At 42.2% G+C, this 27,347-nt stretch overlaps 1 protein-coding gene across 1 annotated transcript in view; it reads left to right on the plus strand.

Moving 5' to 3' along the window:
• atp1b3b (ATPase Na+/K+ transporting subunit beta 3b) overlaps window positions 1-23,776 on the plus strand; it is a 31,052-nt gene extending 7,276 nt beyond the window's left edge. Inside the window, exons 2-7 of the mRNA XM_014161967.3 lie at window positions 15,229-15,357; window positions 19,974-20,072; window positions 20,506-20,693; window positions 21,514-21,564; window positions 22,860-22,946; window positions 23,244-23,776. Coding sequence (XP_014017442.1) covers window positions 15,229-15,357; window positions 19,974-20,072; window positions 20,506-20,693; window positions 21,514-21,564; window positions 22,860-22,946; window positions 23,244-23,411 — 722 coding nt within the window. The 3' untranslated portion in view covers window positions 23,412-23,776. The remainder of the gene's footprint in view (window positions 1-15,228; window positions 15,358-19,973; window positions 20,073-20,505; window positions 20,694-21,513; window positions 21,565-22,859; window positions 22,947-23,243) is intronic.
• Window positions 23,777-27,347: the final 3,571 nt, after the last annotated feature.

Consider the following 27,347-nt stretch of genomic DNA (forward strand, 5'->3'; position numbering starts at 1 on the left):
CTCCATGAAGTTAGACTCCGACATCTCCGATGTAACCAAGTCGAACACAGATTGCGCATCTCATCCACTTTACATATCAAAGTAGCCCAAGAAACACCCTGATCATCGCTTACGTGCGTTTTGTCGTAGGTACTACACTGCGTACATTTTGTGTAAGCCCATTAGGCTACTTATTTGTTGTCATTAAATGTCCTTAATAATAAAAGGAAAATACTTTGGGTGTTCGCACAATAGCGTGGGCTATCCTACACAATTGCGCACGGTAGCCTAGACGCAGTTTCCAGTAAGACGCACAGAAACATATGAAAACATGAACTGATTACCTTGATGCTTTCTCTGTTAAATCTTCTAGACCCTGCTGTAAATCAAGCAGACAATGGCAGATCATTTTAAATGTAGGGGTATTGAATTGGATCTAACCAACTGTCTTCACTGTTGCAACGAATGAGAAATCAAAATATCCTGGACATTCTTCCGAACATCTTTTTCCCGCACTGGCTGTTTTTGCATGTTGTGCTATAAGCCTATCACAACAGCTGTTTGTCAGAAAAATATTTCCTGCATCGGCTGATGATGGTTGACAACATCACTAGGTCTAACTAAACAGCTGGATACCAAATGCGCACGGAAGAAGTAGGTCTATTAGCCTACGTGTATCCCATTGCAGAACCATGCAAGTTAGGGGACTCTTGTCGGTTAGAACCATTCAATTTTGCAATTGCATACATTTTGGATTTGTGTCCCATGAATACAGTTTTTCACGGCGTAGCCTGAAATATCAATATGAACATTTGATAAAGCGGTGCTGCCGTTTAGTAACGCACCATCACATACAGTGCCTTCAGAAAGTATTCATAACTCTTGACCTTTTCGACATCGTGTGTTACAGCTTGGATTTAAAATTGATTACATTGAGATGTTGTGTTATAGTACTGGCTTACACACAATACAGATAATGTCAAAGTGGAATTATGTTTTTAGAAATGTTTACAAATTAATTTAAAAAAATGAAAAACTGAGTCAATAAGTATTCAAACCTTTTGCTATTTGCAAGCCTAAATAAGTCCAGGAGTAAACATTTGCTTAAGTTGCATGGGCTCACTCTGTGTGCAATAATAGTGTTTAACATGATTTTTGTACCCCACACAGAATTATCTGGAAGGTCCCTCAGTCAAGCAGTGAATTTCAAACACAGATTCAACCACTTAGACCAGGGAGGTTTTCCAATGCCTCACTAATAAGGGCACCTATTGGTAGATGCCTAGATGGGTAAAACAAAAAGAAGCATACATTGAATATCCTTTTGAGCATGGTGAAGTTATTAATTACACTTTGGATGGTGTATCAATGCACCCAGTCACAACAAAGATACAGGCGTCCTTCCTAACTCAGTTGCCGGATTTTGAAGGAAACAGCTCAGGGATTTTACCATGAGGCCAATGGTGACTTGAAAACAGTTAGAGTTTAATGGCTGTGATAGAAGAACATTGAGGTTACTCCACAATACTAACCTAAATGAAAGAGTGAAAAGAAGGAAACCCTGCACAGAATAAAAAATATTCCAAAACATGCATCCTGTTTGCAATAAGGCACAAAACAACTTGGCAAAGAACTGAATGTCCTGAATACAAAGCGTTATTTTTGGAGCAAACACAACACATCACTGAGTACCATGCTATATGCCAGCACGCATCTTTCTCATGTCAGTTAGTCATGTGAGAGGTTCGACGCGGTCTAAATAACTTAACTGTCTTTAAAGAGAAGGGCGGGCTGCACATTGATCCTGCTGGTCTGATTGGATAGAGTGAAGCTGTATTTCTCCATCCACTTGCTTCATAATTTCCTTGCATGTTTTCGGAATGATCATTTAGATTGCTGCTGCCTGCTACTATGATAAATCACATGGCAAGGGCGTTTGCTATCAAGCTGTCAATATCTAACAAGCAGAGCAAGGGTAGGGGGAAAAGATGAAATGCTGATGCTCATTCTGACTGAGTGACAGCAAACTTGGCTGCCAGCTGCAAATTGAGGACACACAGAGACACTCACACACCCCTCTGCACGTTGCTCCTAATCTGCAGCGTTTTTGCAGTGAGAAGGTGCAGGGAAGTATTTTGCACACACCTATTTAAGCATATTAAAACACTTCCGTTTTTTTTTTTCAGATCACGAGTATCATCCGATTCGGCTATCAACTGTCAATGTACAGATACGAATACGAGTATGGCCATGTCGGTACACTCCTAGTATTTTCGTTAGTCGTTATGATTCTTATTTTATCACACATGCACAGCATACAGATATGAGCCCAGTTTAACCAGAAAATCTGTCAGACAGAGCAAGAGCTGCTGCTATACCTTGCTGTTGGAGTGAAACGTGATTTTTTTCAACCTAACCATTGCGCAACAAATCTAAATGAAATGACGTGAACTTTTTTTTGATAGCCACAATTATAAATAGCTATTTTTATTTCTCAACTGGTAATTGAAGTGCACTTCCCATTCACCATTAAAGTGCATATAACGGTGGGCATACTTGAGCACATGGCACAGCACTTTTTTTGTATGTAGTTTATGGCTACTGAATGTATGCATTTGGGATCTATAGTCCCACAACTGTCCCAGAGTTTGTTTGGAATAGACTATCTTTCTCGCACCTAATGGCAAGCTGACCAATAGAATAGGCCAAGTTTCTACCATGGGGAATAATATATTGATATAGACCAGGGGTGTCAAACTGATTCCACGGAGGCCCGAGTGTGTGCGGGTTTATGGTTTTTACTTTCAGTTAAGACCTAGACAACCAGGTGAGGGGATGTCCTTACTAATTAGTGACCTTAATTCATTCATCAAGTACAAGGGTGGAGCGAAAAACCCACAGACATTCGGCCCTCCGTGGAATCAGTTTGACACGTGATATAGACATTTTTTTATATAATTTGCTTGTTGGCAGAAAAACTACATGTGGACAGTTATTCAAACATTTTCAAATGCGCCAATTTTCAATATAATCCACAATCTAGAGGAATAGCTGATATCAGGGGCGGAAATCCCGGGGGGGACACGACCCCCCCATCCTTGGAAAAATATGATTTGTCCCCCCCAATATATCACTGAAACATAACTATGTAATTTAAATAATATTAATAATACGCAATGAAAGCAATTGCGCTGATTATAGACACTTAATAGCGCGTTTTTAAGTTTCAAAAGATTGCGACCCCCCCCCCTCGCCCTTTGCCTCACAATGGTTTGATCCACTGCCAGTTCCTTAGCTTGCTACGTAACTGCCATGAGGTTCATCCAGTCAATCGCGCACACACACACTTGCTGAATATGCAGAGCTAGCGCGCAAATATTAACTATTAAGCTAGCTAGTACCTATTCCATTTATGTGGTGTCGTCAAAGATGGAATCAGCATGCAGATGATGTAAGTTAGTGCTTCAAAGTCCCTGTGATAAGGTTAGCGATAAACTGAAGTCCAAACTGAACAGAACTACACTCTCATCTACCATTGTCTTAAATATATTTAATGGTCTCGTTGCAAAAGCTAAATTGTCGCAAGGGAACTTTTATTTATTTATTTTATTTCACCTTTATTTAACCCGGGTAGCAAAGATTATAGCAAACACCACTGAAACTGAATTGGTGCTCGCTAGCTTTGCAAATTCAGCTATTGTTGGAAGCCAGCCAATATGAAACAAACTATTAAAATTACAAAAGGTTGCAGCATATGTTGTGTAAATGGTGAACTCATACAGCTGTCAACTCTTGTCATTTTAATCCGTTTCACATTTGCTAGCTACCTTTTAGATTGAAGCCCATATAGAATGATTGAAGATGATAGAAGCCCATCTCCTACTGTAAATAACCTACACACTGTGTGTGTAGCCAGCCAGGTAGAAAAATGGCAGAAAAATAAAAGACGGACATCAGAGTATTTTTCAATACACCAAAACGCATAGTAAGAACCCTAGTAGCCTAATATCTCAAAGACTAGTTGATAAAATGTTCATAAGAAAGAAATTAAATTCTAATGGAAATGTTTCACAATGATGTCATTAGGCAGAGCAGGCAACAGATGGCACACAGACAGCAGAGTTGGGGACAGACTGGCAGAGACAGGGAGTCTCTGGTAAGTTTGTTGAGTCTTTGTTTGGCAACATTATGAAAGGTTCTCAATTTTTTTGACTTGTAAAATAGGAACATAATTGGAAAATGCCATGGATACCCCCACTCTCAACTTAAACTGGTGACTGAACTAAGATTTGTTAAAGGCAATGGTATTGCTGTTGTGATTAGTTGTGTAGTTTTGGTTACCGGTTGTTAGTAGTACGGCAAACACCTTATTTCTTTGGTTCCTCAATATACATTTACCATATTACAATGTACAGCACTACTTTTGGTGTCCCCCTCAGGAATTGCTCTTGAGAAAATTTCATGTAATTGTCCCCTCCAAAGTGGATATCAGATTTTCGCCCCTGGCTGATATGCTGTGGAGAGGCCAAGTGCATCGTTGCACATGAAAGAACAGTGAAGACACAGCTCAAAAAGCTACCCTATTGATCTAGTTTAGGGACAATACAATTATTCTACGTAGACTAGCCTATAACACCACGATCCAATGAGTAATTGTATTGTTGTTTTCAATTCAGTACAATTCTACTCGAGGCTGTAAACTGCAGTGAAAACGTCATTTGAATAATGGGGCAAAAACCCTGTCATTTGAACGTTTTGGATCAGTTGTGGGTCGACTCTCAAAAGATTCTAGAAAGGTACAGTAGCATGAGAGTCTGGCTGTATTTTTACTTCTGATGCACTGTCTGTTGCCCATCATCATTCTCCGAAGTCATCCTGTGCTCCTAAATATTTGTCATTTAACTTTTAAAATGTATTTATTGTGTGGCATAAACACAACTAGTCACAATGTTTTAATCTGATCAGGCTACTTCAAAAGTCTCCTGTAGGCTACCTGCGCATGTTAATTCACTCCAATATAACCTCAGCATCCAAACTGCGCAACGGCCATTCGATTAATGGAAATAGACATCTGTTACAAAACACCGAAAGGTTTAATGACATTCGGAGATTGTCAAACCAAGCCTTCGATGCTAAGTAGGGAGGGATGTATTTTCTCTTTGTCGAGATTGACGTACTTGATTGTTGTGACGAAAACGCAAACCATGATGATAAGCGCTCAAATCGGCAACCGGTATGCGTTGCTTATTGGTTGAGTGTTGTGCATTGGCACAGAAACCTGTTAGTGGAAATTCGTTGCATATATTTAATTATAAAAATAGAATAAAAATGTGAAAATGTGATTTTCCCCCTAGCTGATTGTCTGCAGCCGGCTCTGATCGCAGTGTATTGGGACAGGCAGGGAGAATGAGTTTGGACTGGATTAGGTTTTAAGGTTAAAGGGGAAGGGCTGGTTTGAGTCACAGGCCTGGTATGAACATGGAAATAAATGACCTATGATGCATGAACCGGGCTGGTGTGTGAGAGACTTGGTGTGTGTGTAATTGCATATTTGTGTTCCTCTATGTGCGCGTGTATGTTGACATGGGTGCGTGGGAAAAGTAAGGACAACACCAAGGCCTGTGGTGAAACCATTCACTCATGCCTGTCACTTTACAGAAGTTAAAAAACTTTCCCAAAGAACTGTCTGATTGCCCACCACGTGTTCTTGTCATTGCTTGGGCTCTGTAATGTACACCTCCACACCCCTGGTCCCCACCTCCTCTGGGACACATTCCCACAACTCACCCCTAGTCCACACACACACCTGATCTTCACTCCTCCTGACACACACACACACACACACACACACACACACACACACACCACCCCTAGTCTTCACTTTCCCTGGGACACCCACCACACCCCTACTCCCCAGCCCCTCTGACCCTCTCCTTTGGGTATTAATAACCCCCATGACCCACCACTGAAGAGGGTCACAGCCACGCGAAGGTATGTGGTTGACAAGGTTCAGTTACAGGCGACCAAGTAAAAAACGTGAACAGTGGAAAAGATGAGTGGAAGGGTCTGGAACCATTGGCCTGGACAAAGATTAATTAAAGACATTTAAAAAAAATGCACTCATTTAAACTTTTGACATGTATGAAATGTCAGACAAATTACAGATAGCCCATCTGACATCTCTGTGGTCCATCAATGTAAAAGGCTCTATCCGTTTTTGACAAAAATGCAAACAGTCTGTCTGAAGTAATGTGGCCTAAGGATGGCAGTAGGATTGAATGTTTTCCCTGTATTTTACAATTGTTCCATCCCGAGAATAAATCACTCTTCTCCCAGGTAACCCGTTATTTCCTGCCAAAACCGGTGTCATTCAAAAGCATTATAAATCATATAAATATGTCTAGATTTGATTATTGCTTTGATCAGCATGACAATTAAAACCTGATGCTACCTGAGCCTGATGAGCCATGTATTAAATACATTTATGAGCCCTACATTAATGACATTTAATGAGCCCAAGCCCCAAAAAGCCCAAATGATTGTGCCATTATCCTATATATATATATATATATATATATATATATATATATATATATATATATTATATATATATATATATATATATATATATATATATATATATATATATGATTTAGGCTACTGCACATTCCGCACAACAGAAAAGCCCATAGAGGTAGCTAGCTATATGCTCTCTTGGGTAAATAAATGGAACTAGCTCCAGTAGGTTAATCGTATTGAGTGTGAACTGTATTACTGTATTGTATTTTAAGAACTGGAATTAGGCACATCTTTCAAACCATTATAAACCAGAAGAGAACGTGATTCTGGTGCAGCACATGCGGCCTACAAGTACAGGCTAGCAATTTTAATTTGAAAATATAATAGGGCCCATTGGTATAATTAGTAGGCTGATGCATACTGTATATACAGTACCTTTAATAATATTTCCCCCAATGTTATTAACCTAGCTCCTCTTTCTCTCTCTCTGTTTTATTACTTTCTTGCTTTCAACAGGTAAATGAAATAAGTTCCATTCTCCCCATCTTTCTCCCCATCTTCATCCCTAATGACATCCTTGAATAATATAGGACTAGAATTAGATGCAGAAGGCTTTCACTTCTCTTCATAAAGATTGAATGGTTATGGGCCTGAATAAATAACTGCTATAGCCTTTCTCCATCGCATGTTTGCGTTCGTTTCAATCTAGCTGTGAGTTCTATTGGCTGCTGTATTCAACATTCAGTGAAAAAGAGCTTGCAACCCTCTTCAAATAGTCTATTGGTATAAGAAATGTAAAAAATAAATTTAAAAAAGATGTCCGTCAAGCTATTCTAGTCTAGTTTTTCTGCATGGGACTCCAAGAGCTAAGGAGCGTTTTTTACGGAGAGGCCAGCAGAGCACAGGTGCTTGCATATTGCACAAGAGACAGAGGCTTTATGTTAGAAGCTTATTATGCATAACCCATAATTAATTAGCTAAATATAAGCCTAATACTGCATTGAATTAATTACCTGAAAGAAGTAGGTAGGACATCTATATATTGGGCTATTTATCGATCTAGAACAGGATTATCTATTTTGGATGCAATTTTAATGGAGTTGATGGAGAGAGAGAACACTGTGAGAGAGTGCTCACACGTGCACTGATTTAAAGCAACGAAAAAGACCGATGTAAATGGGTAAATTAGATGCGCATTCTGTTTTATATTACTGTAGCATAGGCTATGCTGCAGCAAATATAGGCCATGATAAGATGATAGGTCTACATGCATTGTGAACTGAGCTCCATACTGAGATGGGCTGTCTGTCCCCACCATGAGCGATGATTCATCATGCAGAGGCCGTAGAGAAGCCTGATTTTGACATAACATTTCATTTAACATTTGGATTTCACACAGTGCTGTTCCTAAAAATAATTTTACGTTTCTCGCACTTATTTATCCCGGGAAAAGGGTATGGTTTTGGGCGGTAAATCCCGGTAAATCTCGGTAATCAGGTTACCGCCATTCAACCGTAGAAGGCAGTGATTAATGAATGAGTGCAGTAGTGCTCCCAAAGTCATGGTGTTAATGGGGAGTCGGGACAAAGGAGACTGTGTAAGAGAGTTGGGAGGTGAGGAGAGTCTGTCAGGGTGAGGGGAGCAGGATTATGTGTGAGAGAGTAGGGAGGTGAGGAGGAGAGACTTGGAGCGGAGGAAGTTGATTGAGAGTGGCGCAGTTTGCTGCAAGGTGAATAAGTGTGAGTGTAGTGGAGAGGAGTGGGAGAACTTTGAGACAGGGACCGAGGGAATAGGTGGAGAGCATACTTCGAGGTCATGGTATTAAATGAAGGGAGGTTTTGTTTCTCCCAAAGTGTGCACTTGTTCACTTCCCTTAAAAAGAACGGATCTGGTATAAGAAATGTGTTGGAAACTCTGTCTATCATATGATTACACCAATCCAATGTGTGCACAATACAGTCTTGGGGCGAAAGGACATATTTAGACGCAGGGAATGAACTGTGCAGTATGCGGGTAGGATTCGATAAGGCTAGTGGGAGTACTGACCAGAAGGAATGGAGGAGACAGAAGTGCTGCTGTTGCAGTGTTCAATTAATGTGGATGGCAGTGAGTGTAGGAGGAGTGTGTGGGTCAGAGTTGTGGACAGAACTGCTGGAATTTGAGTAGCTAAAAGGGATACCTTGCAATCTCAGTGCGCAGGAGCTTCTTGTCTTTTAAAAGGACCGTACGTAGGGCATGGGTGTTTTTCCCGATTGCATGGCCTGACCAGGAAAAAAATCAAATCAAGTTGATTTTAAGTGTAGTCTCAACACTTTACAAAATGAGGCAATTGCAAACACAGCTGGTCACAAAAAACTCCTGGCCCTAACCATGAGAGCAACATACTCCCATGAGGAAAGCTAGAAAGTGGGTAGGGTTAGGTTTAGGCATACTAGTGATTTGGTTAGATAACGGATCAGGTAAGAAGAGAATGGAGGCACCGCCATCAGAACCCCTAATGAATATGAACCTCCCTTCGCCCACTGATCCTTGCCTCCTCTATCCATTCCACTGCAGACTGATGGTTGATTGATACAAGCCCAGGATCGATGCTTGAGCAACTGCAGAGCCGACGCTAGTCAACAGCAGCCCAGAGAGCAGAGCTGCGTCCGAGAAGGCACCCTATTCCTTATATATATACAGTCCATTTGGAAAGTATACAGACCCCTTGACTTTTTCCACATTTTGTTAAGTCACAGCCTTATTCTAAAATGGATAAAATAGAATAAGATCCTCATCAATCTACACACAATACCCCATAATGACAAAGCGAAAACAGGTTTTTAGAAATGTTAGCATAAAAATGTCAGAAATACCTTACTTACATAAGTATTCAGACTCTTTGCTATGAGACTCGAAAAGATGTCTCTACAACTTGATTGGAGTCCACCTGTTGTAAATTCAATTGATTGGACATGATTTGGAAAGGCACACACCTCTCAATATAAGGTTTACAGTGCATGTCAGAGCAAAAACCAAGGCATGAGGTCGAAGGAATTGTCCGTAGAGCTCCAAGACAGGATTGTGTCGAGGCACAGATCTGGGGAAGGGTACCAAAACATGTCTGCAGCATTGAAGGTCCCCAAGAACACAGTAGCCTCCATCATTCTTAAATGGAAGATGTTTGGAACCACCAAGATTCTTCCTAGAGCTGGCCGCCCGGGCCAAACTGAGCAATCGGGAGACCCACATGACAGGCTGCTTGGAGTTTGCCAAAAGGCACCTAAAGACTCTCAAACCATGAGAAACAAGATTCTCTGGTCTGATGGAACCAAGATTGAACTCGTTGGCCTGAGTGCCAAGCTTCACGTCTGGAGGAAACCTGGTACCATCCATACGGTGAAGCATGGTGGCAGCATCATGCTGCGGGGATGTTTTTCAGCAGCAGGGACTGGGAGACTTGTCAGGATTGAGGGAAAGATTAACGGAGCAAAGTACACAGAGATCCTTGGTGAAAACTTGCTTCAGAGCGCTCAGGACATCAGACTGAGCCAAAGTTCACCTTCCAACAGGACAATGACCCAAAGGACGCAGCCAAGACAATGCAGGAGTGGCTTCGGGAGACAAGTCTCTGAATGTCCTTGACTGGCATAGACAGAACCCGGAACGATCAAGCATCTCTAGAGAGACCTGAAAATAGCTGTGCAGCAACACTTCCCATCCAACCTGACAGAGCTTGAGAGCATCTGCAGAGAAGAATAGGAGAAACTCCCCAAATACAGGTGTGCCAAGCTTGTAGCGTCATACCCAAGAAGACTCAAGGTTGTAATCGCTGCTAAAGGTGCTTCAACAAAGTACTGAGTAAAGGGTCTGAATACTTATGTAAATGTAATATTTTTATTTTTTTTATACATTTGCAAAAAAAAAAAAAAGGTTTTGCTTTGTCATTGTGGGTTATTGTGTGTAGATTGATGAGGGGGAAACAATTTAATCAATTTTAGAATAAGGCTTTAACGTAACAAAATGTGGAGAAATGTCCTCTGGTCTGAACTGTTTGGCCATAATGACCATCGTTATGTTTGGAGGAAAAAGGAGGAGGCTAGCAAGCCAAAGAACACCACCCCAACCGTAAAGCATGGGGGTGGCAGCATCATGTCGTGGGGGTGCTTTACTGCAGGAGGGACTGGTGCACTTCACAAAATAGATAATCCTGCGGTAGGAAAATTATGTGGATATATTGAAGCAACATCTCAAGACTTCAGTCCGGAAGTTAAAGCATGGTCGCAAATGGGTCTTCCAAATGGACACTGACCCCAAGCATACTTCCAAAGTTGTGGCAAAATGGCATAAGGACAAGAAGTCAAGGTATTGGAGTGGCCATCACAAAGCACTGACCTCAAACCTATAGAACATTTGTGGGCAGAACTGAAAAAGCTTGTGCGAGCAAGGAGGCCTACAAACCTGACTCAGTTACACCAGCTCTGTCAGGAGGAATGGGCCAAAATTCACCGAACGTATTGTGGGAAGCTTGTGGAAGGCTACCCGAAACAACATTTGACCCAAGTTAAACAATTTAAAGGCAATGCTAACAAATACTAATTGAGTGTATGTAAACTTCTGACACACTGGGAATGTGATGAAAGAAATAAAAGCTGAAATAAATCATTCTCTCAACTATTATTCTGACATTTCACATTCTTAAAATAAAGTGATGATCCTAACTGACCTAAGACAGGGAATTGTTACTAGGATTAAATGTTAGGAATTCTGAAAAACTGAGTTTAAATGTACTTGGCTAAGGTGTATGTAAACTTCCGACTTCAACTGTATGTAGTGCTCTACTTTTGTCCGGAGTTCAGGCTTTGGTCAAAACATTGTGCACTATATAGGGAATTGGGTGCCATTTGGGATGGAGGCCAGGCTTTCTGAAAGGTCACACTGCTATTATGAGGAGATAAAAGCACTTGGCATCCCAGTCTTGGGTCTCAGTCCTAATGACCAATGGCTTTCCATTGGAAATGGTTTTCTAATGCTGGCTTTTTTTTTGGGGGGGGGGGGAGTGGTGTGACTGCCTACATAATGACAGTGCTCCATGAGGATGTGTTGGAGTGTCAATCCCAATTACAGTTTAAGCATCAAAAGTGGTCCAATGGATTTCTGGCGTTTTGTTAAGACATTAAAAAAATAGAGTTCTATCTGATACATTTTACATGACCCAGCCATCTAAAGCTGTGTGTGTGTGTGTGTGTGTGTGTGTGTGTGTGTGTGTGTGTGTGTGTGTGTGTGTGTGTGTGCGTTCATGCATGCGTGCGTTTGTCAGTCTTGCACTAACGCTGGGGTATATGATGGATGTGATAATGCATGCATGTGTGCGTCCATATTTGTGTGTGTCTGTACATATCCATATGTGTGTGAGTGGCTCCATATTCGTGTGTGTGTGTGGCTCTAATCCATCTGACGCTCCCTACCCAGCTCCTCTTCCTCAGGCCAGTGCTGTGCCGTCACTTATCTATCCTCCCCCACATCCTATTTATAAACGCACAGTTTACCTCAGAGACTTCAGGAAAGAAGCAATGCATCTATAATTAAACTGAAGCTCTCTATCTTTTTCTCTCGCACACATCTCGATCCATCCATATCTTGTTTTCCCATCATCCTGTCTTCTCTTTATACGATATATCTTTGAATGTATTTACATTTGTTTTTTGGTCTATCTAGGCTACATCGCTCTCTGTCCTATATAGAACTGTATCCTTACACGTCCTTATGAAGATCTCTCTGTAGCTCATTTGACCGTTTTGTGCCTTTCTCACCCCCACTATTTTCACCTGTTTCTCTTTCATTTTGTATATCCTTTTTCTTTGTATTCCCCTCTCTTTCTCTGTTTGTAACTATTGTTGTGTAATAGCTGACAGTGGGCTCTTCCCTGAGCTTCAGTGTTTCTGTAGAGATACCATGCATGGTGGTGTAATAGTGACTCTACCATAGATATATGGTATACCGTGCATTTGGAAAATATTCAGACCCCTTGACTTTTTCCACATTTTGTTACGTTTTACAGCCTTATTCTAAAATGGATTAAATCGTTTCCCCCCTCATCAATCTACACACAATACCCCATAATGATTAAGCAAAAACAATTGTTTTGCAAATTTTCTCAAAAGTGAAGTTTATCAACTTTAGAAGCAGGATTACTTTTTCCATTGTTCCTCAACTGTAGTGTATGATATACCATTTTCTAGCTCTGAGTCTCTACTTTAATCCAATGTAAAAAACACAATTTCAAATGTTGCTACATAAGACCAAATCGAGCCGGTCGTTCACATATAGACAAGTGTGTGCCTTTCCAAATCATGTCCAATCAATTGAATTTATCACAGGTGGACTGATCAATGGAAACAGGATGCACCTGAGCTCAATTTCGAGTCTCATAGCAAAGGGTGTGAATACTTATGTAAATAAGGTATTTTGGTTTTTTATTTTTAATATATTTGCACACAAACTTTTTCGCTTTGTCATTATGGGGTATTGTGTGTAGATTGATGAGGAAAACATTTTCTTTAATCCATTTTAGAATAAGGCTTTAATGTAACACTGTGGAAAAAGTCAAGGGGTCTGAATACTTTCCGATTGCAGTGTTTATATATACTACCGTATCTCTAAGCTCTCTGTTCTTCGTCCATTAGACAGCAGGGATATCCCCCTGAAGCTAGGACAGCAGAGTCCCTGCCCATCTTCTGAAAGCACCTGAAACATACACTACCGTTCAAAAGTTTGGGGTCACTTAAAAATGTCCTTGTTTTTGAAAGAAAAGCTCATTTTCTTTGTCCATTAAAATAACATCAAATTGATCAGAAATACAGTGTAGACCTTGTTAATGTTGTAAATGACTATTGTAGCTGGAAATGGAATATCTGCATAGAGACCCATTATCAGCAACCATCACTCCTGTGTTCCAATGGCACGTTGTGTTAGCTAATCCAAGTTTATCATTTTATAAGGCTAATTGATCGTTAGAAAACCCTTTTGCAATTATGTTAGCACAGCTGAAAACTGTTGTCCTGATTTAAAGAAGTAATACAACTGGCCTTCTTTAGACTAGTTGAGTATCTGGAGCATGAGCATTTGTGGTTTCGATTACAGGCTCAATTTGTCAGTCTGTTCTTGTTCTGAGAAATGAAGGCTATTCCATGCGAGAAATTGCCAAGAAACTAAAGATCTGGTACAATGCTGTGTACTACTCCCTTCACAGAACAGCGCAAACTGTCTCTAACCAGAATAGAAAGAGGAGTGGGAGGCCCCGGTGCACAACCGAGTAAGAGGACAAGTACATTAGTGTCTAGTTTGAGAAACAGACGCCTCACAAGTCCTCAACTGGCAGCTTCATTAAATAGTACCCGCAAAACACCAGTCTCAATGTCAACAGTGAAGAGGCGAGTCCGGGATGCTGGCCTTCAAGGCAGAGTTCCTCTGTCCAGTGTCTGTGTTCTTTTACCCATCTTTAATATTTTATTTTTATTGACCAGTCTGAGATATCGGTTTTTCTTTGCAACTCTGTCTAGAAGGCCAGCATCCTGGAGGTTCCTCTTCACTGTTGACGTTGAGACTAGTGTTTTTTAGCTACTTTATTGAGGAAAAGTGTACTTACTATGCCTGTGATATGTGGTTGTCCCACCTAAGATGAATGCACTAACTGTAAGTCGCTCTGGATAAGAGCAGACTAAAATGTAATATCATCGTCCTGTCATCAATATAGCCCAGTCTGCTCCCAGATCTGCACGGGCTCCTCTGACTGTCATGGTCAAAATCAGAAAAGAATTATACATGTTCTTGTATGTCTGCTCGAGAATAAATGTAATGAATCTTTAAACAACTATGTTGACTGGTTTGAATTGTGGAGTTTATTTTTTAAAGACAACCGTCTTTTCTGTCACTGTCATGATGCCACAAATGTCCTTAGCTGATGTCTCTCCCTCTCTCTCTTCAATTAAATTCAAAGGGCTTTACATATGTTTACATTGCCAAAGCAAATGGAATATCCAATAAACAAAAGGGAAATAAACAAGGGAAATAAGAAATCAGTAAACATTACACTCCGTGTTAAGTTTTAAAATAATGTATACGTTACAAATGTTGTATTATTGGCTATGTACAGTGTTGTAACAATGTGCAAATAGTTGAAATATGAAAGGTAAAATAAATAAACAGATAAAAAGAAGTTTTTATTTACAATGGTGTTTGTGCTCCACTGGTTTCCCTTTTCTCATGGCTATGGGCCACACATTTCACCTATAAGATATGGGAGTTTATGAATGTTTGATTTGTTTTCAAATGATTTGTGGGTCTGTGTGATCCGTGGGAAATATTTGTCTGTAATGTGGTCATACATTTGGCAGGAGGTTAGGAAGTGTAGCTCAGTTTCCACCTCATTCTATGAGCAGTGGGCTATGGCGGCCTATCTCAATATCAAGGCTATGCTCACTGTACATAGTCAAGGATTTCTTAATTTGGGGTCAGTCACAGTTGTCAAGCTCTCTCCATCTGGCTCGCTCTCTGTCCTGTGCTGGCACTGATATTTTCTTTCACATTGTCCTCTCCAGCAAGTATGGTGGATGCCTAATTATGGGGACAAAGAATCAAGTCATGTGACTTACACTGATGGGAGGAATGCTTTTTATCTGTTGAGCCAAGATTGTGTGATTAACAGATAATAATTACTCTCTCTCTCTCTCTCTCTCTCTCTCTCCTCAGCCCTGATATTGCTTTTCTACCTGGTCTTCTATGGCTTCCTGGCGGGGATGTTCACGCTCACCATGTGGGTCATGCTGCAGACGCTAGACGACAACATTCCTACATACCGCGACCGAGTGGCCAGTCCAGGTGACTTATTACGCTGCAGCAAAACAGACACTCAACCTAAACAGAACAGTGCTCAAATTGAAATTCACCTGCTAGTTGGCTGGTGAGCTCACTCACTAACGTCAGAGCTGTCTCTGCTAGCGCCTGGCCTGGCTTGCACAATGTCTCAGACTCTGCTGCCATGTCCCAGTAAAGGCCTTACTGGCGTGACAGAGGAGCTGGCTGCCACTGCCAAAACACGCAAGCACTCAGGGAATAAACAGATCAGTCAAACATTGACTGACCGATATTGTAATTTTAGAAATGGAAAAACTACCGGCCGAATCTCAAAAACCCGTTAATTAATACTGTGTCAGTGTAACAACAAAAAAAGAGAAGAGTTAGAAATGTAATCCTGTGAATTATGAAGCAGAGGTGTGTGTCTATGTGTATGTGTCTGTAGGAGTGAGAGAGTCTGTCTCCCAGGCTCTGCATGCATCCTCCCACTGGTCCACCAGTACAGCACCCATCTGTTCTGTCCCCACAGCCTCTCTCCATCGCCCTGACAGTGAGGCCATCATAAAAACTAACTCCCCTCCTCTAGGCCTATGTCCTAATACTGTACAGTATCTCACAAAAGTGAGTACACCCCTCACATTTTTGTAAATATTTGAGTATATCTTTTCATGTGACAACACTGAAGAAATGACACTTTGCTACAATGTAAAGTAGTGAGTGTACAGCTTGTATAACAGTTACAATTTGCTGTCCCCTCAAAATAACACAACACACAGCCATTAATGTCTAAACCACTGGCAACAAAAGTGAGTACACCCCTTAGTGAAAATATCAAAATTGGGCCCAAAGTGTCAATATTTTGTGTGGCCACCATCATTTTCCAGCACTGCCTTAACCCTCTTGGGCATGGAGTTCACCAGAGTTTCATAGGTTGCAACTGGAGTCCTCTTTCACTCCTCCATGACGACATCACGGAGCTGGTGGATGTTAGAGAACTTGCACTCCTCCACCTTCCGTTTGAGGATGCCCCACAAATGCTCAATAGGGTTTAGGTCTGGAGACATGCTTGGCCAGTCCATCACCTTTACCCTCAGCTTCTTTAGCAAGGCAGTGGTCGTCTTGGAGGTGTGTTTGGGGTCGTTATCATGTTGGAATACTGCCCTGCGGCCCAGTCTCCGAAGGGAGGGGATCATGCTCTGCTTCAGTATGTCACAGTACATGTTGGCATTCATGGTTCCCTCAATGAATTGTAGCTCCCCAGTGCCGTCAGCACTCATGCAGCCCCAGACCATGACACTCCCACCACCATGCTTGACTGTAGGCAAGACACACTTGTCTTTGTACTCCTCACCTGGTTGCCGCCACACACGCTTGACACTATCTGAACCAAATAAGTGTATCTTGGTCTCATCAGACCACAGGACATGGTTCCAGTAATCCATGTCCTTAGTCTGCTTGTCTTCAGCAAAATGTTTGCAGGCTTTCTTGTGCATCATCTTTAGAAGAGGCTTCCTTCTGGGACGACAGCCATGCAGACCAATTTGATGCAGTGTGCAGCGTATGGTATGAGCACTGACAGGCTGACCCCCCACCCCTTCAACCTCTGCAGCAATGCTGGCAGCACTCATACGTCTATTTCCCAAAGACAACCTCTGGATATGACGCTGAGCACGTGCACTCAACTTCTTTGGTTGACCATGGCAAGGCCCGTTTTGAGTGGAACCTGTCCTGTTAAACCGCTGTATGGTCTTGGCCACCGTGCTGCAGCTCAGTTTCAGGGTCTTGGCAATCTTCTTATAGCCCAGGCCATCTTTATGTAGAGCAACAATTCATTTTTTCAGATCCTCAGAGAGTTCTTTGCCATGAGGTGCAGTGTTGAACTTCCAGTGACCAGTCAGTATGAGGGAGTGTGAGAGCGATGACACCAAATTTAATACACCTGCTCCCCATTCACACCTGAGACCTTGTAACACTAATGAGTCACATGACACCGGGGAGGGAAAATGGCTAATTGGGCCCAATTTGGACATTTTCACTTAGGGGTGTACTCACTTTTTTTGCCAGCGGTTTAGACATTAATGACACAAATTTATTCCACCCACAGTCTCCTGTCATCTTCTCTCACTCTGTGTCCTCTCCCATTGTCCCCTCTTTTGGAGTCCTTCCATTGTGTCGTCTATCACACCACACACTTTCTAAGGGGGTCCTGGGTGTTGACGCCTTGAGGTCAAAACTAAGACGTACTCATCTGAATCAGCTACGAGTGAAATTCCATCACAGCGTCCAGATAATAAGGCTTCCTCGGGCTTGTCGTTTGCAGTTGGCTTGCCTGAGTTCCAAATGGCACCCTATATCTTACATAGTGCAGTACTTTTGACAAAGGCTTATAGGGCTCTGGTCATAAGCAGTGCAATATATAGGGAATAGGGTGCCATTTGGGACGCATCCTCTGTTTTGACGGTCGGTCACAGCTGACCCTCTTTGCCAGCAGGGTTTCATCTGGCGAGTGTTAATAACATTGGCTGTTGTGAAAACTTGTCTTAGCTATTAAAGTATATATTTTTTTTAATCAACTCTCTCCGCAACCCATTTGAACAATAGATACAGTATTACAATATATGGTTGTCAGGCAGCATAAGCAATACATGTGGCTTATTGTAGTATAAGATTTTGATAACAATAATAGTATTATTAGTGTGACTGCCTGGATTTAAACTGGGGCCATCTGCATGCCACAAGAAATGAGGCCTTAGCTTAGGGAGCTAACACAAATCTTCAGGTCACAGCCCTAGCTATGACGGTTCATGAAATTGTGTCAGCCGGTGATTGTCAAGCAAATAACTGTCGTCTCACGGTAATTGACCGTTAATTAACATAAACACATTTAGCATCTCCTGGCTTCCACACATTTTTGGAACATCTACATTTTTGCGCAGACTCCACACACTTCATCAGTCTCTCATTCCCAATTTGACAAGCACTTGATAATGCCTTGAATTTCCCGGCAGCATCCCTTTTGTGTCGCCTTAATGCCCCCTAAAAAATCCATGCCTTTAGCAGCCAGTGGCCGTTGTGCCCTTGAGCTGAATATAATAATTATAATTTCCTACTCCCAGCTGCATGCTCCGAAGCACTCACTCACATGGCTCTCTCAGATAGCTAAATTCTTATTAGCCAATGCCCGTCACGTGATCACAGGCTACAAGGGAAGACAGACACCGGGGAGGCAACTGCGCGCATCCTTATCCAATTCCGCGGCGCATATTGAAGATATTGGAAGAACTGTCCACATATACTTTTCGTCAGCCAACATGATGAGTAGGCCTAACGACATCAAAAACACTAGCTTATGTCAGTGTACTATCCCCCATAGTACAAAGGTTGAACTATTCAAGTCTGTGCGAGAAATAAATATTCCAAACATAGTCTGGGACAGTTGTGGGATGCGATAGATCCCAAATTAATACAACCACTAGCATCAAACAAACTTTTTGAAGCAATGAGGCTGACACAACAGATCAGAACGTTTAACTTATAATGTTGATAACCTATTAGGCTATTTCTTCACATTACAAGCACAGAAATGTGCACATGGCAGTAGGCTATATGTGCAAATGTTCCAAAATGCAATCAATTAGCGGGAAAACACCATTCTCAAAAGTGACCGCAAATGCGATTATGCATGTAATGGTTTTATTATAAAATGTACGCCAGTTAGACTTTACACCCATTGTAAAGCGGCATAATGTGCTTAATTTTAATAGGATATTTGGCCACTTAGTTGTGATACAAACCTTATCAAAACATATAGGCCTATGGGCTAGGCTAAATGAGGTGTGCTACTACGATTTTGAAAAAGTTGCAAAAAAAGGCATGCTCTGTTTCTTGCCTTACTGCACAAAAGCTGGGCATCATTCACAAGTGATAATGTATTATTCACATGTGATAGGGTAATATTGTCACCCATCAGACTATTCTTGATTTAATCTTGTCTTTACATGTACTAAATAATATATGTGTTAAAGTAGTTTTGATTTAGAAAGGACCATTATCATGCACCTGTCTCAAAACTGGGGCAGGGGGAGAAAATAAATAATCTATGCACTTAAATGTTTTTCCCGTGGTTTATTTTCATGCCAGCCAGGTAGGCTATACTCCTGTTGTAAAGAGAAACATTGTGCTTAATATTAGGAAAGTTGAGAAATAAATATAGTAGAAATTTTATGGGATCCTCTTCTTTTTAATAGAAGCCATCACTCTGTTTTCTCACGCAATTGCATAGCCTATAGAAATGTTGCGGACATGAGCCCATGAGCTCTCATGAAGTGTTTGATTAGATTTTCGATTAGATTTGGATTTATGTCAGAGTGCTGAGTACCAGGCAGTTAGCAAGTTTGGTAGGCTAACTAATGACCATCAGCAGAATCAGAGGTTGAAGAGGCCTAATTACTGTGACTAAGCGGTCACGTGGAATTTGACTGCTGTCATGACTCGTGACCACCGGTGTGGCGGTAATACGGTCACTGTAACAGCCCTAGTCTCAGGCAAGGATTCTCGTCACGTGAGCGAGGTTGTCCATCTCCATAACATTAGTAGGTGCAGACAGTTGACGTGACATGTTTCCCCCTACCTGTCCTCAGGTTTGGTGATCAGGCCCCGGTCCTTGGACATCGTCTTCAACCGCACCGACCCTAAGCAGTACGGCCAGTATGTCCAGCATCTGGAGAACTTCCTTCAGCGTGAGTGATAGATCCCCTCTTTCAGTCCCATTTAGTTTTCTAAAGAATGTGCACATCTGACATCTATGCACAAATACAGTTTTATTGGTTAAGGAAATTAGTTTAAGTAGTTGCAGTTGATTACACTTTGTATACAGTACATTACTAAGGAGAGTATTCTACCTGACTTGAAAGGGCACTGTAATCCTTGGCAGTAGCACTGGAATATGTGAATGCATACTAACTACTTTTTACATGCAACACAAAACAGGCTAACTGATTATGTAATATGTATCCCAAAGAAACAAACAAGTAATGAATACATTACTGTGACATAATTATTAGCTATAATTTTGACATGTAATATTTAGGTGAATACTGTCTGTACCAGGTAAATAGCAGGCTGTCAAATACAGTGGAACTTGAGTCTGTGCCCTATGTTGGGACCCCTCAGAATACAACGACACTGTGCAGGAGAAGAACGAGCTGTGTATGGTGGGAGAGTACTATGAGCAGGATGATCAGGAGGAGAAGAAGGTGTGTCAGTTCAAGCGCAATCTGCTCCGGCAGTGCTCCGGCCTGTCTGACACCACATTTGGCTACGCTGAGGGCAAACCCTGCGTCCTCGTCAAGATGAACAGGGTGAGTGCCCCGATTTGGGATCGTTGGTCGGACTCTTCTCAAAATGAAATGGACAGCGTTAGCCCACTGAACTAAAGCCTAAAGACTGGAGCTTAAAGCCTAAGCCATTAGCTCTGGGAGCTATCACAAGTCATCAGGTCTCAGGCAAGGTCACTCATCACACAAGCGTGGTTTACTGAACTACCTCCCCTACACGAGTACCTCCTTATCTTAGATCCATTGCCTTTGAACTACAGCTTTTCAGTGTATCCTCTCTCTGTCTTCATGCAGAAGTAGAGTTTGTTCAAATTCATATTGAAAAATGCTTATTCTGTCCTTTCGACTGCACTTGTTTCTTAATCACTATTTGGAATATCCTCTGTGCCGACAGGGCATTCTGTGTCAGCATCTCTGTTTGCAGGGATAGAGGTCAGAGTGCATTGATTGGCTTGTGTTGCCTGATTGGTATTCAATCTAACTTAATGAATCCTATCAGGGGCAATTAAGAAGATTCTTAGGCATCTCTGAGGCAGCTATGTTTATGAAAGTACAAGTTCTTGGCCTTTCAGTAAGCAGGCAGCACACATGTGCCCGATCTACTGACTGGTCCTTATACGGCCAGCTCAAACCAAATCATTTCCTTGCGTCACTGAGCTACTTCTCAACATCTTTTAACTCAAATCAGTGCTTCCATTTTTGAGACCATTCTGGAATCTGGTATGTCTTGATCATGTTTACATGTAAATAAGTTTGAGGAATGTGTAAGAAACACCAGAACGAAATGTTGAACTCACTGAAGGTTGCTATAATAGTCTTTATGATATTCTTCTCACTCCTGTAGATCATTGGACTGAAACCGCGCGGGGACCCCTACATTAACTGCACAGCTAAGGTAAAGCAAACAAACAGTTTTTCTTTTGGGTGTAACAATGAATTGTGTGTGTGTGTGCTCCAGTTTGTGTTTTTGTGTGCTAGGACTTTGAGACAGGTTTTGTACTCCATAATGTGTCTTTTGTTTTGTATTTGTGTGTGTGCTTTATGTAGGAATGCACATGTATGTTTCTGTCTGTGTTTTCACACAAGTGTCTATATTTGATTTCTCTCCACGCTGCCTGTAGGGCCAGCAGTACACTGGTGGGTAAGAAATCGGGTCCTAGCCCCCCTATGTTTCCCCATGGTCCTAGCCCTAGCCTTTCTCCATTACCTTTCTGCGCTGCTTTTGTCCACCTCTGTGATGTGGCGCTTTGTCATCTGCTGCTTTAAACAGCATTCATGGCGTCCATGTTTTAGAGCTTTCTAATCTAACCCCTATAACTAATCACCCCAAAGACAATATAGACAGAGGAATAGTCAATATTAAAGTGTTGATCTTTTTGGTAATTATTGTCACTGACTGTATATAACTGCAGTTGGTGTATGTATCTGTATGGTAATGCATTGGAACCTGAAAAGGTTCCTTCCGTTGATTTTAGAACTCTGCTTCGCTGCCCATGGCTCCCACTAACGGTGTTTCCATGGTTTTCTTCTGGCTCTGACATTCTAACAATGTCTCTCTCGAGCGCGCACGCTCTGGGTTCCATCCCTTCCTCACCGAGACTGTCAACTCTGACCTTTGTGACCTGTTTGTAAATGTTTGAAAGTCTACAGAGAAACACTGATGCTGTATTCTGCCCTTCAGCAAAAGATAGAGACTGGCTCTTTTAACTCCCCTCCATCTGTCCTCCTCTCTTTCTCTCTGAATTCATTTGAATTTCTCCTCTCCACCCTAAACCATTCTGATAACCATAGAGAACCATCTGGTGGCAGATTGTGTGTGTGTGTGTGTGTGTGTGTGTGTGTGTGTGTGTGTGTGTGTGTGTGTGTGTGTGGTGTGTGTACTGGTATGTGTGAGTGGGTGGTAACTATATTGTGTGTGCGTGCGTGGTAACTACATTGTGTACTGTGAGAGTATGTGGTGGTTTACACCTGTCGTGTGTAAAGCTACAGTATGTGTGTGTTTGTAGACTCCAGGATTGTTTTATGTGATTGTGTACAGAGTTAGTCAGGTTGTTGTTCTGAGAGTCGGTGGAGGCAGCTTCGTACGTTCCCAGTGCATTCATATGTATAGTTCTGTGATCTCACACCTCTTTCTCACCCCCCTCCTTCCTCTTCTTCCACCTCTTCCTCCTCATCCCCTTCCACCCACAGAGAGAAAGCCCCCTGCAGATGCAGTACTTCCCATCCGAGGGGCGGTTCGATAAGATGTACTTCCCTTATTACGGGAAGAATTTGCATGTAAGTACATAACGCTACATATTTATATTGTGAAGGAAACTGTTCATGAGATTGAATGCAGAATAATTTAATTGTAATTACAAGTAGTAAATGTTACTATTGTCAAGGCAGTCTGGGGAGATGAGAATCCTGGGAAATGTACAGTATGTGGGTGGACTATATTCACCTGAGGCACTGAATGCAAATTGATTGTCAGTGTATTGTCATGACAACCACTTATGTGTATGGATGTGCGCACGTCTGTGCATATATGAATTAACAGTGGTCTCCCTCCATCTCTCCCTGTGTGTTTGCCAGTCAACCTACGTTCAGCCCCTGGTTGCGGTCAAGCTTCTGCTGACCAAGGAAGACTACAACAACGAGCTGACCATGGAGTGTAAGATCGAGGGCTCCAACCTGCGGAATAGTGACGACCGTGACAAGTTCCTGGGGCGCGTCACATTCAGGGTCAAAGTGGTCGAGTAGTGGTTCAGGAAAACCACTAGAGCTGCACAATGCCGTCTTTGTGTGTAATCAATGCCCTCACCCACCTCCACTGAACCGTCCTCCTCAATCCACTTCCCCCCTCCATCCGGCCAGGACCAGGCCCTGCCCCCTTGGCTACTGGAGGGGTGGATCAGGGGAAGCTACAGTAGCTTGGTGGTGTGCACCTTATATTAGTTTTTAAATCCCCATCCCCTATCATATGTCACTGACTCCTCCACCTACCTGCTCCCCTTTTGGCCCTTCATCACACCATGAAAAGGGAAATACAATAAACTAACAATTTGAATCCCCCCTCAAACACACACACACACACACACACACACAAACACACACACACCTCTCACCTCCATTAAAGTCAGTGGTGATGTAGCGACATCGTCCCATAGTATGGACCTGTATATAGCTGTATTTGGAGCATTGAATTGATGTGGTATCCCGTAGTGCTGTGCAGTCTGCTGTGTGTGATGTGTTGGTTCTGTATGTACATACTTGATGGCTATAAACACTGTTTCTGTCTTTAGCTCACTGTCTGAACGCTGTAAGAAATCAAACTAAGAAATAATGAATAGCTGTAATTTAAGATTATTATATAAAAGAATACATTTAAGGATGAAAAATGCACAAACATATATCTGCTTATAATTCAACCTACCTGTCCAACATCTAAGGGAAGAGGTTTTTACACACCTATGGGAACTGTGCTTTGTACAGATGCCTGAAGGTCTGTATGAGAACAAATTTGAAATAAAGATGATTTAAAAAAAAATCTTTGTCTATTTACTTTTAGTGCCATGGCTGTGTCTAAGAACACCAAGGAAACCTGCCTAAATTACTACCGACCCGTAGCACTCGCGTCTGTAGCCATGAAGAACTTTGAAAGGCTGGTCATGGCTCACATCAACACCATTATCCCAAAAACCCTAGACATACTCCAAATTGCATACCGCCCCCAACAGATCCACAGATGATGCAATCGCTATTGTACTCCACACTGCGCTTTCCCCCCACTTGGACAAAAGGAACACCTACAGTGGCAAGAAAAAGTATGTTAACCCTTCAGAAATACCTGGATTTCTGCATAAAATGTGATCTGATCTTCATCTTGGTCACAACAATAGACAAACATGGTCTGCTTAAACTAATAACACACAAACAATTACACGTTTTCATGTCCTTATTGAACACACCGTGTAAACATTCACAGTGCAAGGTGGAAAAAGTACGTGAACCCTTGGATTTAATAACTGGTTGACCCTCCTTTGGCAGCAAAAACCTCAACCAAATGTTTTCTGTAGTTGCGGATCAGACCTGCACACGGTCAGGAGGAATTTTGGACGATTCCTCTTTACAAAACTGTTTCAGTTCAGCAATATTCTTGGGATGTCTGGTGTGAACTGTTCTCTTGAGGTTATGCCACAGCATCTCAATTGGGTTGAGGTCAGGACTCTGACTGAGCCTCTCCAGAAGGTGTATTTTCATTCTATTGTTGATTTACTTATTTGTTTTGGGTCGTTGTCCAGTTGCATCACCCAACTTCTGTTAGCAGACAGCTAGCCTAACATTCTCCTGCAAAATGTTTTGATAAACTTGGGAATTCATTTTTCCGTTGACAATAGCAAGCTTTCCAAGCCCTGAGGCAGCAAAGCAGCCCCAAACCATGATGCTCCCTCCACCATACTTTACAGTTGGGATGAGGTTTTGATGTTGGTAGGTGCCTTTTTTTCTCCACACATAGTGTTGTGTGTTCCTTCCAAACAACTCGACTGTAGTTTTATCTGTCCAAGGAATATTTTGCCAGTAGCGCTGGAATATCCAGGTGCACTTTTGCAAACGTCAGATGTGCAGCAATGTTTTTTTTGGACAGCAGTGGCTTCTTCCATGGGGTCCTCCCATGAACACCATTCTTGTTTAGTGTTTTACGTATCGTAGACTCGTCAACAGAGATGTTAGCATGTTCCAGAGATTTCTTTAGTTGACATTCTAGGATTCTTCATAACCTCATTGAGCATTCTGTGCTGTGCTCTTGCAGTCATCTTTGCAGGACGGCCACTGCTAGGGAGAGTAGCAACAGTGCTGAACTTTCTCCATTTATAGACAATTTGCCTTACCATGGATTTATGATTATCAAGGCTTTTAGAGATACTTTTGTAACCCTTTCCAGCTTTATGCAAGTCAACAATTCTTAATCTTAGGTCTTCTTAGATCTCTTTTGTTCGAGGCATGGTTCACATCAGACAATGCTTCTTGTGAATAGCAAACTCAAATTTTGTGAGTGCTTTTTATAGAGCAAGGCAGCTCTAACCAGCATCTCCAATCTCGTCTCATTGATTGGACTCCAGGTTAGCTAACTCCTGACTCCAATGTGTGTGTTATTAGTTTAAACACACTGTCGATTGTTGTGACTTGCATGTAGATCAGATCAAATTTGATGACTAATTTATGCAGAAATCCAGGTAATTCCAAAGGGTTCACATACTTTTTCTTGCCAATGTATGTGAGAATGCTTTTCATTAACTACAGCTCAGCGTTCAACACCATAGTGCCCTCAAAACTCATCACTAAGCTAAGGACCCTGGGACTAAACACCTCCCTCTGCAACTGGATCCTGGTCTTCCTGATGGACCGCTCCGAGGTGGTAAGGGTAGGTAACAACACATCTGTCTAGCTGATCCTCAACACGGGGGCCCCTCAGGGTTACGTGATCAGACCCCTCTTGTACTCCCTTTTCACTCATGACTGCATGGCCAAGCACGACTCCAACACCATCATTAAGTTTGCTGACGACACAACAGTGGTAGGCCTGATCACCGACAACGACGAGAGGAGGTCAGAGACCTGGCAGTGTGGTGCCAGGGTAACAACCTTTCCCTCAATGTGATCAAGACAAAGGAGATGATTGTGGACTACAGGAAAAGGAGGACCGAGCTCACCCCCATTCTCATCGACGGGGCTGTAGTGGAGCAGGTTGAGAGCTTCAAGTTCCTTGGTGTCCACATCACCAACAAACTATCATGGTCCAAACACACCAAGACAGTTGTAAAGAGGGCACGACAACACCTTTTCCCCATCAGGAGACTGAAAAGATTTGGCATGGGTCCTCAGATCCTCAAAAAGTTTGACAGCTACACCATCGAGAGCATCCTGACTGGTTGCATCACCACCTGGTATGGCAACTGCTCCAACTGGCACTACAGAGGGTAGTGTGTACGGCCCAATACATCACTGGGGCCAAGCTTCCAGCCATCCAGGACCTCTTTACCAGGCGGTGTTAGAGGAAGGCCCTAAAAATTGCCAAAGACTCCAGCCGGCAAGCGGTACCGGAGTGCCAAGTCTAGGTCCAAAAGGCTTCGTAACAGCTTCTACCCCAAGCCATAAGACTCCTGAATGTGGAGTTAAATTTATTTAACTAGGCAAGTCGGTTAAGAACAAATTCTTATGTACAATGACAGCCTAGGAACAGTGTGTTAACTGCCTTGTTCAAGGGCAAAACAACAGATTTTTACCTTGTCAGCTCGGGGATTTGATCTAGCAACCTTTTGGTTACTGGCCCAACACTCTAACCACTAGGCTACCTGCCACCCTGAATGTTCTGTAGTATTGTGTTGACATGCTGCCATCACATGGTGGTCCTGTGGAAAGAATCCTGATGAAGGTATATTAACTGAAATGTTGATCCATTAAAACATTTTGGAGGATATATAAACGCTACACGTAAAGTGTTGGTCCCAGAAATTGGTCCCCGCACAAAAACCTTTTTCCTCTCAAATTGTGTGCACAAATGTGTTATTATCCCTGTTAGTGAGCATTTCTTCTTTGCCAAGATAAACCATCCACCTGCAGGTGTGGCATGTCAAGAAGCTGATTAAATAGCATGACCATTACACAGATGCACCTTGTGCTGGGGACAATACAAAT

This window comes from Salmo salar, chromosome 20 (assembly GCF_965601325.2).
Source record: "Salmo salar chromosome 20, fSalSal1, whole genome shotgun sequence".
Taxonomy (NCBI): Eukaryota; Metazoa; Chordata; class Actinopteri; order Salmoniformes; family Salmonidae; genus Salmo; species Salmo salar.